This window comes from Bombus flavifrons, chromosome 2 (assembly GCF_040668555.2).
Source record: "Bombus flavifrons isolate JBK064 chromosome 2, iyBomFlav1_principal, whole genome shotgun sequence".
Taxonomy (NCBI): Eukaryota; Metazoa; Arthropoda; class Insecta; order Hymenoptera; family Apidae; genus Bombus; species Bombus flavifrons.
Genome location: NC_138443.1, coordinates 11,215,897 through 11,232,714, shown reverse-complemented (window position 1 = coordinate 11,232,714; position 16,818 = coordinate 11,215,897). Strand labels below are relative to the sequence as shown.

Below are 16,818 nucleotides of genomic sequence, written 5' to 3'. Positions count from 1 at the left end.
CATTCACCATAACCCAGACTCGAATTTACCCCCTGTAACGGGGATGTAAATTAATGATGAGCTGTGCACTGATTGCCTGGATGACATGCGACGTAAATTCAAATTACAAAACTAGACGTAACAATGCGACGTGACAACCATTGAATCTCTGAATATCAATCTTCTTCTACAATCTTCTTCGATATTGTATCAATGCGAGAACTGAATTACTTAAAAAATATCGGGCACCCTTTCCTCGATAAAATATTACGCAAAGGTTCGTCGATGATTGTTCCATGTGGTTCAACTGAATGTTATATCCGTCTACTTAGGTACACGCGTATGCTTTTGTTCATAAATATGCTGCACGACCGTTGACTTTATACAGAACGCGATAATTGTAATTATTTTATAAGACAATCATGACGAGTTACTAAAATATTGTGTTCATTCAAAATAACATACTGTAAAGATCTTCAAGAAAAGGTAAATTTAACGTAGAAGAAGTGAATTTGTACGAATTGCAGAAAAATTACGGATTAATAAATACCTACATATTTGCCTCCACAATTCTTTTTGTTCAATTGTATTGTATTTAGTAGTTATGAATGGGGATGTTCGTAAGTTAATGTTACGTTAATTGAATTAACGTATTTGGTTGCACCGAAATCATTGGTTCGTTTTAACTGCTTCATATAATAGAACAACAGGTAGAGACTGAAACGTATCTGTGCTTTCATACGCAATCAGGCTTCCGAGGTTGGCAGACATTATAATTCGCTTGCTCGTTCAATTACGCGAACCAATGAGATTGGAGTTCGAATGAGGAGATATACTCTTTTAATGAGGAAATTGATTTATAGGATCTAGTAACGAGTCATTTGATTCTCCCGTTTGATGGTAATAGCTTCTTCGGTAAAATTTTATTGAATATCAGAGTTCGAGGTACAGACTACTTCATCAGAGAAGGAAGTGTTCCAAGTATACCATTATTCGGGACTTCGGTTAATTTGTGGTAATGGTTGATAGCAGTATCACCTTATTGCGTGATCAATATATTACGAATGTAAGTTGCTCACGGTTTGTAGTTCAATAGTTAAGCAGTAATTCGTGAATCTTAATACTGAAAGCGAGGAATTTATACTTAACGATTTAGAGAGAAATAAATTATTTTTTTATTATAATATTCTATCATACGCAATAAAGAGTAAAATTATTATATTTTTGTCATCTATGATATTTAAATTAAATTGTATTCTGACAAGGGTAAATAAGTGTTGAGAATACGTTTCAGCGTTAACACGCGCAATAATAAACTTTACGAAGTAACCTTGACTGAGCTTTCATTGTGAATCATTTTAGCGGAACATTTCCTACGTCCCTTTTAACAACCTTTAAACGTCTCCTTCGGCGAATTTCTTCTTTGAATTATCTCGACGTATTTCTGAGGAACGCAAAAAATATCACGAAAGTAAGTCTAGCATAAAACGGTTAGGTACTAAATGAAAACTTAGAAGAAATCGTTGATGCATCTCTCTTTTATTTACGCAGTTACTTCTAAATTAGAGTTTAAAAGAATGATGGGCTAAATTAATCTAACCGTAACCACTTTCGAAAGTTATTTAAAAGAAGTTAACTCTTTAGGCAGACGGTTTGCAAATTTCTATGAATAAATTGCGACACTATTTGTCGTGCATATCGATTCTTCTCTGTTCAAACAACTCTCCTATTCCTTTGTAACCTTGAATTGTTCAAAGGTCTTGACATACTGATTTATCTAATTTCTTTTCCTTTTCAATATGTTCATGAAATTAAAAAAATGCAACAACATAATCTTATCTTTGTAACTGAAAGAAGCAAAACAATGAATTTTTGATATAATTTGGAGAGCCTAAATAAAAAAAAAACAGGTTCTAAATAAAAATTTAGCAGAAAATACCACTGTATTTTTCCCTTATCTCTTGCCTTCCATTAATTATTTAGTACAGCACTTATCTCAATACGTGAATGTTCATTCATAAATAAAAATGGGCTATCTCGTATAATTTTTCGTGTAACGCGAACACAACATCGACTTGTGGAATGGACAGAACATTTCAAAGGATAGCTGTTTCCCTTTTCTTTTTTTAAGGAGAAAATTTTATTGGTAAAATAAATATGTACTTGCAATTCGTTAAGTTGAGCTATTTTTCTAAAAATCTAGACGATACATTTTCTTATGAAGATTGAATAAATTTGTTTATAAGTGGTAACAAAATAGAAAGCAAAGCTGTCAAAGAATAAAGGCAAATTATTTAATAAATGGATGCCCATTAAATATAAAGGTAATTTTTCTCGAATGTAATTAACGGAAACAAATGACCGAGTCGCTTAAACTCGGTTTAAACTTCATTCGATACACACATACGCGTTACTATGCAACCTGAACACGCAAGCCAACCTCTCAACGATTAAGAGATACTTGATTTAAAGAGTGTATCTACGTTTCACACCTCAATTTTAAATTACATCACTGCAAATTATAATAAAACTAGATTACAACTCTTCTTATATCGATTTATAGAAAATCAGCATAATTTTTCTAAATAAAAATTATATCTCACAAATTTGAACGTTTATCGCCATAAAAGAACTGCTAATCGATAAAGTAGGAGATAAAAACAATTTGTTTGAGGATAAAAACAATAATCTCTCGGAATTTCAACGACCGTATCAATTTCATCGAGTCTATTCTCAGCGGAACAAATTCGAATAACTTTCGCGATTTGCCACTGAAAGTACCGACGGTCACTTGAGCGATTCTCTATTTCCGGAACTGAGGTCGTACTTTTTATTCCCCCTTTCCCTTTTTATTCCCCTCGATCCCGACGCGGAGACGTTGAGAAACAGGAAATGTGTTGACGAGCGTCGGAAGTTGTTCGTTGAAAAGTGAACACAATGTAACAAGGGCGGGGTAAGAGTGGGAGAAACGGGTCAGGGAGTTAGAAAACGGGAGGCGACCCATTTTTTAAAAGAGCCACGTGCACGTATCATGCCAATGCATCAATGCTTCCGGAAAGAATATCGAAAGATATTCCATTATCCCGACTGCATGCGTGTTGTTTTCGTTACACGTCTCCATTTATTTCGCTAGATACAAAATGAGATACCAAGGATCGTGTTATTTATGGGGCGTTACTACTAGTTCTAGGAAATATATATTTACATAGCTTTTTCGTGAATAAAATACTAGAGGAAGATTTCGTAGAGAAAGAAAGTCAAGCAGGATAATATCTGTAAATTTCTGTAGTATTTTCTTCGAAGAGCTTGGGATACCATCATTTATTTGCGGTCTTTTATTGGGCTTAATGGTCTGTAATACTTATTGGTGTTTATTTATTATTATTACTTTCAGTAATAGAAGTGATCGACACCAAGTCTTCACTACTGGCATATTAACTTTTATCGTCTCAGTTATAGTATTGAGCATCGTTGATCACGGAATCATCACAGTAAACAGTAGTTAACCATCTTCACAGACAATTCGATCTTTCATTCTACATCGAAATAACATAGTTGTTGGTCTATACGATTTCATCCACTTTCTAATCCTTTCCTAATTCAACTTTCTTCCAGGCTGAATATTTATTCAAAGAAAATCCAGAGGGGAAAATGTTCGAGCCAGAATACACAAACGCGATGGCCTCGGTTCTGGAAATGATCGACAAGTATGGCAGCTTCGTTCTTCCCGAAGAAGAAATCAGCGACAAAATGTTTGAATTTTTGAAACGGGAGCGCAGCAAGTCGGAAGAAGTGATGGATAGTAGCGATATAGACGTGTGCACGAGTCGGAAGACCTGTATCACACCTTGTTTCACGTATGAAGACACGGACACGTACGAGGGAGAAGGAGAAACCGAACGGACAATCTCCGAGCAAATCTATGACAAGGAAGATTGACGAAGTTCGGACGAGCCGGACAGTTCTTCCCGAAGGAACTGAACGTTAGGTCGAATCGCATGGCAATTAATTAATCTACACGTGGTACGACAATGACAATATTTGACTGCCATCGTCACCCGAAGTTCCTGTAATCTGTTGAGCTCTGCATACTAATACCCTACGTCTCTCTTCAATCTGTTTAAGAAGACATTTACGTAGTGTGATGGCTGGACTGTGGATGTTTATGCATTCATAGGAAATTTGAATATTTCAAAATGTACAGGATACACGTAAATATACAGAATATTTAAAGCAAAGAATTTCACCACGTTCACAGACGACGAAATAAATATTTATTTTGGTTTTATTCATATAGCTGTCTTCCTAAAGATATCAATTTGCATAAATATCTGCAGTTTAGCGATCGGAATATTTGTTTACAATGTATGCTAATTACTATAAGTGAGAGCAAGAATGAGTTTTATGTTGTGATCGTATCATGACTCAAAGTAATATTTTACCAACACTCAAATTTACGCACCTATAGCAATATAAATAAACATTTTTTTCGAAGTCTGTTATATTGATTTCATTCTGACAGCAACAGATATATTTTATTAGTTTAATATTGGTATCTTAAGAAAGGGTTTATGAAAATGTGACTGTCTCTTTTAAACCTTTTTGGCGACCAACAGATGTCTGTTTAACAATATTGTTCAACCGATGGAGGAAACCGTGGGCTGAGTTACATCCTCCATAGATCAGGCAATTGGTTTCAATATATTTAAAAATAAAAAGTACTCTAATCTTTCTTTTTCATAAATATAAGGATATTCTTGCAAAATGCAATTACTTTTATGGACTTGAATAATCCTTTCTTGGACATTACATGTATAGTATATTGGAATAAGGCGGACACTTTGTGAGATATTTAATCCAACAAGATTATTTAAAAGATGAAGTGCCCATTTCTTAATGCGAGAGACTTAAAAGAAACGAAACAAAGTAAATTACTTAGAACTATGTATGATTACCGTAATGGTAAAAACAATTTAGCATAATATGTTCATTCCGTCCCAATTAAATGAACCCACACACTTTGCAAAAGTGAAAAGACTTTTAAACTACTTGTTATATACCGATTGCCTACATCATTAATTATACTACACCTACGTACGACATATTTTCACGGTAAAAATATAAAAATTCCTTTGAGCCATTTCACATATTCAATATGTAAGATTTTTTCGTTCTAATTACCTTTATATATTTAATTCTAACAGAAAATTTTTTATATTTCAAAAGATATAAACAAAACATTATTTCCAAATTCTTTGTATGCCTTTATACAAAAGCTTTTGCTAAAAGAAATATCTCCAAAAAATTGTATATGTACTATCGAAATATTCTACGTTGTAAATGCATTAGAACTTCGTATTCCGAATTATCCTATCTTTCCAAACTAAAACACAATAACCAAGATTCAGCATCCTTATGAAAAGAAAACAATCTAACTATACAAATGCTATTTAAATATTATTAATCTATTTTCCAATAGTATCATATGTTGCACAGCGTACGAAGTAGAATGTACCGCTCGAGTCAGACGTAGCCTGTTGAACATCTGTCACCAGAAGGATGAAGCGACAGAAACCGTTCATATATAACCACAATTTACATATTTATAATTAAATTTAACAAACAGAGACAGTTCACGAGAAAATGTAAAAGTATGTGAGAAAGAATAAGTTATGCAGAAACGTAGAAATACAGAAATAAAGATATGAAATCTAAAAATATTCGAGAGTTCTACGTGTTCTACGTTAGAACCAAAGGACGAATCGTTGAATCGAATTTCTTTGACACGATACAGAATAGGAAACGCGTACGTTTCGAGTTCATCAGTCAAATGTTACAGACCTTGACCGACTCGCGGTCGCAGATCGGAGACAGAAAAATCTACCGTGAGAATAATTCGTCTGTCGCAAATTGCACTTCAAAGAGCCAATTTGACCCTTCCTCTGTGTATGCCGCTGAACGTAACAGAAAACCAATTATCGTAGAATCTTTTGCAGAATAAAAGCATTATATTATAGCCGTAGGATACAGGAAGACCAGGAGCATATTGCTGCATAGAGGAAAAGTCAAAAAGTGCTCGTCGACTGTAGCCAATAGCGTTGTTTAGATTCGTTTCGAATTCGATGAATGCGATTCCAATGCGATTATTCGTTCGGAGCACAATTACCGTTAATCTGGTTCAAAAAGAAGATACATATAAAGTGGTTACATCGAAATGCAATAAAGAAACGAATGAAAAATTGTTGCAATGAATCGCGAAAGCGTACGTTTGAATTATAAATTTATTTTATTGTACGCGTTTGTTGATCAAATGTATTTTTACGTGAGACTCGTTATGTTGAGTGGAAAATCTTGTTGTATTAATAAAGAAGGAAAAAGAGAAAAGGAATAAATGAAACAGAAAAAAATGAAAAGGATAAATGTAGAGAGATGATGAAAAGGGAAAACACTGAAATTTCCGCAAATGCAATATTTAAGCGGATCAAAAATCCCTGGTAATGGAGTACGTTGATTATCAGTTGGATGACACATTAATATTTCCCTGTGAGAACGCGTCCGTGAGCTTAAAATTCGTATCCAGAAGACTGTGAGCTCTATATCGAGCCGTAGGCGGTCTCACGGGGCCAAGGACGATGCACATTGTTCCGCGTCTTTAATATGACGTAGGTTTGCTCCTTTCGCCGTGAGCGCTCGTAGTATCGCGGTTTACCTTTTTCGTGTTTCCTTTCAAAACAAGAGGTAAATTGTTTCACAACGTAACGGCCAGACAACGAATAGAAACACGCTTGTACTCCAACTTTCCATTTCTTTTATTGGTGTCGTAATATACGCGTTTGGAAATGTTCTGTTAACGAACATCTATAAATATCGCGTGTATACTACGAATAATCGAGTAGTGCAATAAATCACAGAATTTACCTTGTCATTTTTATCATTCTGCTATTTTTGCAGCGTTCACCGCGCTGTTGTTTTTTCTTGCTCCCTTCCTTAACTTTTTATCGGACGGTTAAGAGAAATTATTACTTTTAAACTTGACAACGAACCATTATCGATTCCCCGTAAACATAAATAGAATCAATGCGTGCCAAGATAGGAATGAACACAACGCCTACACGATCGTCCCGTATCGGCTGAAAATATGTAATGATAATAAATCACGATAGGCGAACGTTCCAAAGAACGCAAAAACTTTTCATAGGCAAACGAAGTTTAACTAAACTATGGGGATATCGATGTGGCAGGAGTCTGAGCAAGTACGTAGGAGGATGTCGCACAAATTAGTTTGACGTCAAACTTTGACCAACATTCCTTAAACCGAAGCCCTATATCTCGAATTAACAAGAACATAAAAATAAAACAAGAAAATATCGATACAGTTGGCTTTAACAAAATACTCGTTCCTCATTTTCACGAAGTAGTTGTAAGAATTTTCAATTACGTGCTCGAACGATCGGGAATTGAATGCTGGCAAGTCTATAGTACTGTGCTTCAACAGGTAAACGTTCCAGCGACTCAGTTAGTTCCTCAGACAGCTCGCTTTGATCGGCTTTTAAATCAGAAATATCGATCGGCGATGATGGTTAAAAACAAAGGTACTTTTCATACAGGAGCATCCTTCGTTCGAACGTTGCCGAAGTCGAATAATAGGACGATGGGTCTATTTAATGGATCTTTGCGAAGCCGCAAAGCGCTAATTGGCCCTAAATTTTTGATTTTCCAGGGGAATAGAAAGCGTGCAAAGGGTTCGTAGGATCGAGAGGAATGCTGAATAATTTCGCAGGAACAAAGTCGTTCCGACGCGACGACGCCTCGTACACCGTGAGCTACGTATATAGACGAAGCGCAGTCAGTATATCTGTATCTTCAAACACCTGTTAGCAACTCGTGTGGGCGGCTCGCCACATCGCCTTTAAATTCTCGCCACGATTAAGCACGAAAAGCCGCTTCCTCTCGTCGTCTGTTCACGATCCAACCGAATAGTAATGTCCCGTTACGATTTAACGTACGCATGCCGGACACGCGTTTTCCTTTTTGTCTCCAACGCATCGTTTACACTTCACCAACCGTACAATAATATACCACTTACGATACGAACATGAAGTCGTACTATACGTAGACACACTCGCCGAAAATAGAAGAAATAAAAATTAAAATATTAATGAAATAAAATATAAAAACTTACCGGCGTGGCCTTGCACGGAATAATTCGCTTCCTCGCTAGGAACGATGGTTTCCTCGAGGACGCTCTCAGAAGCGGTCTTAACGACGCCCATATCCGGTCCTATTTCTTTGACTTTGCTGTGACGGTGCGTACAGTCAGCGTGGTACACACTCTAAGTGGATGCGACGAAGTGAGGTTGTTCGACGACGATTAACTCGGCTTGATCGTGCCGCGTTGTCTGCCGCTGCCGGAATGCGCGGCGCCGTTTCGTCAACTTATTGCGTCTGCGTCCGCGCCTGCGTCCTCCGCCTCTCCCTTGAGCCCTCTATCCTGCTCCTCTTCCCTCCTTGACCCTCACACCGGTATATCCTACCCCTCTATTCTTCCTACCTCTCCGCATCCTTGTTCCTTGGCCAGCAACGCGTCACGGGATGGGGAGCAAGGCAATCCCTAGGCCAGGGTGAACACGCAGCCAAGAACGGAGGAGCGGGAAAGGGAAGAGAACGGTACGTACATGGTGGTGATGGTATACTAGCGGCGGTTTGCCGGTGGTGGTACGTCAGTGATAGTATGCCGGACTAGGCTGCCGTGGCTCGACGCGTCCGATAGCTACGGTAGGGGGTTGCTTTGGCCGCTTCTGCCGCCGTCAACACGCTCTCGCGCGAGATCTCGCGGCAGCGGCAGGGTCGGGCGGGGTGCGCCAGTGCCATGGCACACAGGGGCAATGTCGACCAACTGGGTCTCGGTGAAGGTCTCGGCTAGCATAGCTACTCGTGTTCGATAATGCATCCTTCTACCTCGCCGTTTTTCTTCTTTCGATCTGCGTTTCAACGTTCCTTCTCGTTCTTTCTCGATCCCTCCTCTCTTTTTATGATTTCACCGTTGACGAATCGTTGTTTGCGCCTTTTGCTCCGTAGCAACGTTGGCACTTCTATGCCTTAAGACGTCACATTTTATGTTTTATATATTATCATTACCGAGCAAGTCCATTCTATGGTCCCCAGAGGGCTGAAATTACAATATCTCTCTATCTATCTAAAATTAATATATACGCAGAAAGTATCTACAAATTATCGAGAGTATGCGTGGAAGATGTCTTTACCTGCGTAATCCTGCTCTAAAACATTTTGTGCTTCCCTTACGAGTAGGACTATCGGATCCAACATGTTTGCAGCACGTGCACGTCCTTGAAAACGTGCGCCGCTATAGATAGACGCGCGGGTGCATGAACCACGCGCACTCTCTAATCTAATTGTTGCGTTTTATTCGCACGGTCCCAATCTTCGCCTCGTACGAAATTACTCGATATTGTACCTTTAAGCCCTACATTGATGTTCACCGACAAACTATCTCTTCCCTTCCAGCACGTGTTGCGTGATTGCGAATCAAGCTTTATATAACGTAGTTCCTATTGGAAGTAGATAGATCAACGTAAGCCTGTGTTCCCTAAGAATTTACGAGCCTCCTAATCCTCGCAGCGATTAATGGAATCCCAACAGGAGCTTCCAGCATTTTCTTCGGTGCTTCCTTAAAGAATAACCATGAAGAATTTATAAGCATCATCAAGTACTCTACCAAGGATCGTGTAAATAGCAGTCCAAGGATAAAAAGGCGGATAGATTTATTAATCGAGGCATTTCTCGCGAGACCCACCCCTTCCTCTTCTTTATTTCTCTAAAGCCCTCGGTATCCTGCGTCGATCCCGACATTTCATCCTCATTATCTACGCTACCTCATTGAATTTCGTCCCTACCATATGGACGTCACGTGGCGCGAGGTCATGTGCTCCCTCGTTTAATCCTGCCGCGAGACTTGTTGCACGCAACCAACCCAGCCAGCTGAGCAAACGAGCGAAGAAGTCAGGCGAGCAAACATAAACTTAGCCTTTTCATGGGGAAAACCTCTATCTTACTTATTTCGCGTCCAATCCCTCTAATTGATGTCTAATCGACGTCGGCACGTGGACTTGATATCCGATAAGGATGCAAGGATTTCAAGGACCTTTTCGATCGTAGTTCATCCAAGGTCAACGCGTTCCTTTGCCTAGTTCTGGTTGGCTGCTTTTATTTGTCACGAACACGAGAGAGAGAGAGAGAGAGAGAGAGAGAGAGAGACAGAGAGACAGACGGAAAGAGAGAGAGAGAAAATGCCCCTCTAATTTTCGACACCGCCACCACCATCGCTACCCCTTCGCTCCACTTTCTCTGTTCCACAGCTTTCCCTAACATTGTCCTCCATCCCCTAGCATCACCGTTTGCCGTTCTCTGGCTGCCACCGGTTACCATCGATCGAGCGATCCCGCTGTAGCGCCCAGATTTGTGCGTGGTTTGCATCGCTCTACCCGTGTGTGTTTGTGTGTGTATATGTTGCCATACACATACCATGAGACGCGTGCATCGGCGCAACTGGTGTAGTAACGATCGATTTGAGTTCATTGTATGCCGTGGCGTTGCATCCGCGACTTTTTCCCCTGGGTTGTCTGGGACAACGCGAATATACATATATGTGCACGCGCTTCTGCGTCTTCAGGCACGTGTCCTAGGGCCGGTGCGCAGCCTAGAAAATGTCGTGTCGTGACAAGAGTCAAGGTGACAACGCTAATGCAAAATTCGTGGCAGGGTTAGACTGTTTCGCTGAATTTTGAATTTCGGGATAATTATTATCCCGAAGACTGGGTATGTCCTCAAACCATTTTGGTGGTTAAATCATGATAATCATTGGCTAGACGTCTGCCCTTGTTTTAAATTTAGTCACTCTTAAATATGCAGTTAAAGCTCATCAATACTTGAGTCTAGCTTCGCGATATGCTTCTTGGTGCTGGTTTTTGCGCAATGTTTTTTGAGTAGGAGGATTTTGTTTTCCAATTATGTATTTGGCTGCCTAGATAATGCGGAGATTGCGGTAGTTAGATGTTTTAGAATGTGAAAATTGGAATGAGATGTTTTTTTACGTTCGAAATTCAGAAATGAACGGTCCTCTTGAGAAATTGGTCCTCTCTTTTCTGATATCTAATGAAATTCACTAAACTGTATTTTCTTTACTAATGGACTTAGGTATTAGAACAGAAGCCTTTTAAAGTTTTGTATCATTGCTTTTTCCTTTTAAACATCAAATGTGAGTTATATTTAAAGATTTCATATTTCTACACTGTCTCATATCTTTAAATACAATACCGCTTGATAACCGCGCGTTTATGCTGAGACACATAGCAGAATATTGGCCTGCCAGTAAACGACAAAGGATTGAACTGCATAAAAACAGCTTTAAAAATTCAGAGGACTGTGCAGGAATGCAATAACAGTTTCTTCGATACAAGGTTATTTCAACAATATGTTCGTCTTAGTATTATATCCTTTTGCAGGCGAATGCTTTCACTTAACTCATTCAAAGAGTAACTCATTTATAGGTTTAAATGCCAAAAAAATAAGGAAAAACGCACAGTGTTCTTGACAGCTTGTCGCATGTAATTGGCTGATAGATATGAAATTCATTTTCGCAGTTTGATTATTAAAATCCTGTGTTTTCATAAAATACTAGAAAATTAAATTCACTCTCGGCTTATTACTAGATCTAAACTAGATACAAGTGAATAAGCTGCTAGAAATTAATGCGTTCATTATTACAGAATATGCGAAATGTTGAGGGTATGTATGTATGTAATTTCTGTATCGCTATTTTCTGTTCTATGAAAAATTACAAAGTAGCTGATGAACAATTACCTTGGACTAAATAATATTCCCAAGAAAATTTTAGTGTCATGCTATGCAATCGTTTACCCAGAATGGCGAGTGCATTCGCACTGTCCAGTCTAGGAGGTTACGACATTCTTGTCACTTAATAGACGGTTTCAGGGAAATGCTGTAAATGTCGCGGTAAATTGTCGATAATAGGGTGTCATGGAAATAGATGAAAGTTTTTAATAGAATCAGGGAAAGGCCAGCTCTCGCCTAATAGTTCTAGCTTGTCACGTGGATGAGAGTGACTAAAATTGTTTAATGGTCAAGAATATCAATCGATATCTACAATATGAACATGAATTTAAAGCAAATTACTGTTACGACAAATTTTAAAGCCATCCTCGTCAAGTCGAACATTAATATTAATTTTGTAATGATGTATAAAGTGTTACTAAAATAATGATATGCTTAATTCGAAGAAGATATTATACTATGTTAACGAGTATATTTAAAATGTTAAGTAATATTTCGCCACATGAAACTTGATTCGAAAGTTTACGTAGCTTATATTTAGATATAATTCGTTATATTGATGGAAAATATTACATAAAACCATCGTATTCTTTTGAAACCAGATTCGCGTTTCTATAATTCAAGTTGCACAGAAACACTACTATTGTTTCTCGGGGGAAAGAATGAATATCATATTTTTAAACCTATTTATTCAAAACTTTGGTGATACCGTGTTCACCACGACGAAAGCTTATTTCTTTCAACTCAATAATAAATCTGCATTATTGTTTATTATATTGGATAGTAAAAAGTAAATAATAGAAGAACAGAACCTTTTGCTCAAAAATTATCTTGTATTAAAATAAAAATTACTGAAAACGATTCTCATCTTTCAGCTAATCTATCCTAATCAATCGTGCCACGCTTTAATGATCGATATACATATACTCAATGAAATTCCGCCAGCTATTCATTCCAATATGAAATTTCTCGCGAATAAATATTTCTCTTTATTTTCTATTTTTTTCATTGTAATATCGCCGTTCAGTGAGTTATACCACTGATTCGGTAATATTATATAGAATTATGGAATTTTGACCGTTCGATCATCCATTTTTGATGCCGAGAGTGGCTGTCGCGGACAGAGATATTGCACGTTTTAAAAATATAATTGTCGTTTATTTTTACGCCTCTGTCACGGATATACACCGGTCGGTCTGGATTAAAAGTTCATAGGGTGTTGTTCGCTCGATGCATGCAACGCTGTACGTGACGTTCTATTGACAACGAGAATGTGTGCCAACATAACGAAGCCAGCCTTCAATCTGGCACTGTTAATACACTGAATTTAAACAGAACAGTTGATCCGTCACTAACGAACTTACATAACTGACACCACTTCCAATGGATCAGGTTTGACCATCAAACGACGATTTTTGTTCTCCAAATGCGTTTGTTTATACTTTATGGGGCCAGTCGTATGTAAGTGTACACGCTTAACTCTTAAGAGCATACGGTGAAAGTACATCCCACATTTTCATTTCCATTTTAAATTCAATCATCAGTTTATGGCAAAATAAGTATAGGAGAAATTCTAAAACAGTTTTAGGATCCTGCAAAGAAATATTTCGTTTTTTCTCAGACGTTTGGAAAAGTAAAAGGAGACCCTGATGTTTTAGGAAATAAAGTGTCTACAAGCGTTTGAAGGTTACAGGCAGGTTTTATAGCGGTTTCCAGCAGACATGTACAAGATTGAGGATTTTCTAGGTCGAATGAAGAGCTTTAGTGGAGTTTAAAAGAGAATTTAGAAGGATGGTTTGACAAGGGTGGAATATATCCAACGCTAACAAATTTATATTATACTGGTGCATATTATTAAATTTAAATCACGTTTTATTTACGTTCACGGTTCAAAGACGATTTACGTAATCTCTATTATAAAATATTCGTTTATTTTTACGCGTAAATGTGATGAACGTCTACCGCGAAGCTTGAGGTTTATGTTATGTTTATTTTTGCTATTACAATATCAACAAGGGCTAATCAATATTCTACGAACGCGTGTACCAGACAGCAGGGTAAACAAATGCTCAATTAACATAGATTTTGAAACCAACTCTGTCGAAGTAAATCGCAATTGTTTCGATATTGCGACTGACTAGCCAGTTTCCATGCGGAATACGTCGCGCGCGAGTAAAAGGGATCAGAGACAATTTGTTATTTTCCACGTTGCTCTTCTCTGTGATCACAAAGGCTGTACATATAAGACAATAATGCGATAAACACAAATCTGGCTGCTGGATGATTTTTGATACGAAACCGTTTCAGTTAGAGGATTTAATAAACTCGCAGTTATTGCGAGATCAGAATAGAAGATTGCAATTTACTCCGAAGGGTTCATAGATTTTATGTTAATCAAGCGTTTGTTTCACTTCCTGCCGCTAAATACTCCTGCATGTTCGTGCATCACGTGAAACGCTTCAAAGCGTTTAACAAATACCGGTTCTAGATTGTTTTGAAACTAAACCAAATTTCGCTAATGTAAGACAGATAAGTACTTCTCGTGTATTTTCCATAGCAATAGTTTTAATAGGTTCGAAGTTAAATTTCGAATAAATTATAATAATCCCTAAACACATTAAAATGTTGAAATTTAAATGAACGAAGCACGGTATATAATTTAATAAATCGTTCTTTTAAAGTAACTCTATTCAATTTTTTCGAGGCACAAGAAGAAGTATATTACCGTTTGCAAATAAAATGAAACGAAACGATATGAAATATTTGTCGTATCGATACGATCGATTGTTAAATTAGGCAAATCGAATTTCGTTACTATAGAAATACACGGTTCAATGGGAGGGCTCGTGTATTGCAGTCCGATAGTTAGCACTCTGTCGTAAATCACTATTGTCGCAACAGTAATAGTAGTTAATTGTTGCCCATGCATAGTAAATGCACTTTTTGACCCGCACAGAACGCTGGATATCGACGTGACTTGTTGCGTATGCAATCAATAGCGCCTCCATCGCGGTGACACGCGACCGTGTTAAACGTTAAAACGATTACCAGTTTCTGCCACGATAATTAAAGCTTCGTTATCACGTACAACAATAGAAAAATAATCGTATGAAAATATTCATTAGCGCTTTATTCAACCGTTTTATCTCTTTTGCGATTGAAAATGTAAATGTGGTACACGTAAGATTGTGTGTCCGCCTAATGTAGACCTACTCTACTAGCAAAACTAGGAGGCTTACCACAGTATAGGGTAATAGCTCTGGTGATTATGAAAGTGGCATAAATTTGTTATCTTTTGCTTGGAGGTAACCGTGATTGTGCAACTTTGTATTTATGCGTGAAAAATACTTTTTCGATTTGCCATTTGCGGCTAAACTTTCGAGTACTCTCTAAAAATAAGTTTACATCGTTATATCGTAATGTTGATATAGGATTCTTTTCAGTCTTTTGTGTTCGCATTAAAAAAAAAGCCGGCTTTCAATGTCGTTATGTATCGTAGTTCGTAATTTCAATTATTTTCTTAAATATCCAAATAAATACGTATTACTAGTTTCTGAAAATTGGGATCTTCAATCTTAAAATATAGAACCTATCAATCTAAGCTTTCTGCATGAAGAGAAACATTAATAAACTGGAATAAGATATAATCTGGAAAAATGGACCTCGCCAAGCACGATTGGCCATTTGTAAAAATACGACTGATCCTCGGATTTTCCAATATATCTCGTAGAATGTTTGTAGGGACGAGCCAAACAAGCCCTTCTCTGGGATTTCGTCGTATAAATACGTGAAAATATCCATTGGAAGAAGACTCGACTCCCACGCTACGCGTATCCCATGTGTACACGATAAGCTTCACACGCGTGAGAGAATCGTGAATATCTAACACGCCATTATGTCGCGGGTTCCGCAATTAAAAGCGGCAAGTCAACGAACAGGAAGTACGTCTTTCCTGAACGTTAGCGGCGACAATCCCTCATAGAACGTTCTGTGTCCTATATTTTTTTTCAGGACGCCCTGACAAAACCTACTTTATGCCTCGCGATTCAGCCTTCGCAATTAAATGCAGCCGAGTATGAAACCATTGTTCCGTTGTTGTATCATACTTTTTATTTTTCCTCTTTTTTTTCCTGTAGGGATAACCTTCGAAACCTTCTTTTCTTTGAGAAACGAGACTGGATGATCGTGAACCAGTTCTCTCGCACGCTGTTGCTCTAAAAAATACTCGGTCATCGGAGATCACTCGAAAACAAAGCGATTTACTTCAGAATCAAGGTCATAAAAACGTTTTGTACATTAATTTTCTTCGATGGTTTATTTATGGAAATATTCTCCTTGGAACTTCTTTCTTTATTGTATCGTTTTTAATGTTCGATTTTCGCTTAACAGCCGGCGTAAATATTCTTTAGACGAAGGACAACGCTGTCGTACATTAACAAGTGCTTTTACAGAAATTCTAGGAAGTACGCTGACCAAGATGTTAGTATTTCAAGAAATTCTCAAATATTAAAGTTATCTTTGACTGTTTGCATTGCCACTTTGTCGGGATCTCATTAGAAAAACTAATAAAAATTTCTTATACCTGTTTAAAGTTGCTCAACTTCCTTAATTAGTTTTAAATCTTGATAAAGAACAAGTTTTAATTATCACTAATTGTATGAGTAACTGTATCTATCAAATACAAAGATATGCAAGTTATGTTTTTCCTGAATGTAGGTATAATTAAAATAATATGGTGCATAAAATGATAATATAAGATGGCGAGAGTAGACGTTTAATTAAACTGAAATTTTCTATCTGATATTGTTTTTCCCTTAATAACCAAGTAAGATACGAGATCAATTAATGCATTACTCACGTATTTAATCTACGATACTCGATATACTTTATATTTTGCTTCTCTGTTTTTCAAATATCGAAATAAATATTAAATGCGATATTAAAAACATGTATTAAAGGACAAATTAT

The 16,818-nt window shown here is 37.4% G+C and overlaps 2 protein-coding genes across 2 annotated transcripts in view; one reads left to right on the top strand and one right to left on the bottom strand.

Annotated features, from left to right (window-relative positions):
* Positions 1 to 3,918, top strand: part of LOC138189653 (adenylate kinase 7) — a 28,265-nt gene extending 24,347 nt beyond the window's left edge. The window contains exon 12 of the mRNA XM_069131736.1: positions 3,595 to 3,918. Within this exon, the coding sequence (XP_068987837.1) occupies positions 3,595 to 3,918 (324 nt within the window). The remainder of the gene's footprint in view (positions 1 to 3,594) is intronic.
* LOC138189501 (synaptotagmin-10) overlaps positions 1 to 8,411 on the bottom strand; it is a 54,140-nt gene extending 45,729 nt beyond the window's left edge. Inside the window, exon 1 of the mRNA XM_069131522.1 lies at positions 8,162 to 8,411. Within this exon, the coding sequence (XP_068987623.1) occupies positions 8,162 to 8,252 (91 nt within the window). The 5' untranslated portion in view covers positions 8,253 to 8,411. The remainder of the gene's footprint in view (positions 1 to 8,161) is intronic.
* Positions 8,412 to 16,818: the final 8,407 nt, after the last annotated feature.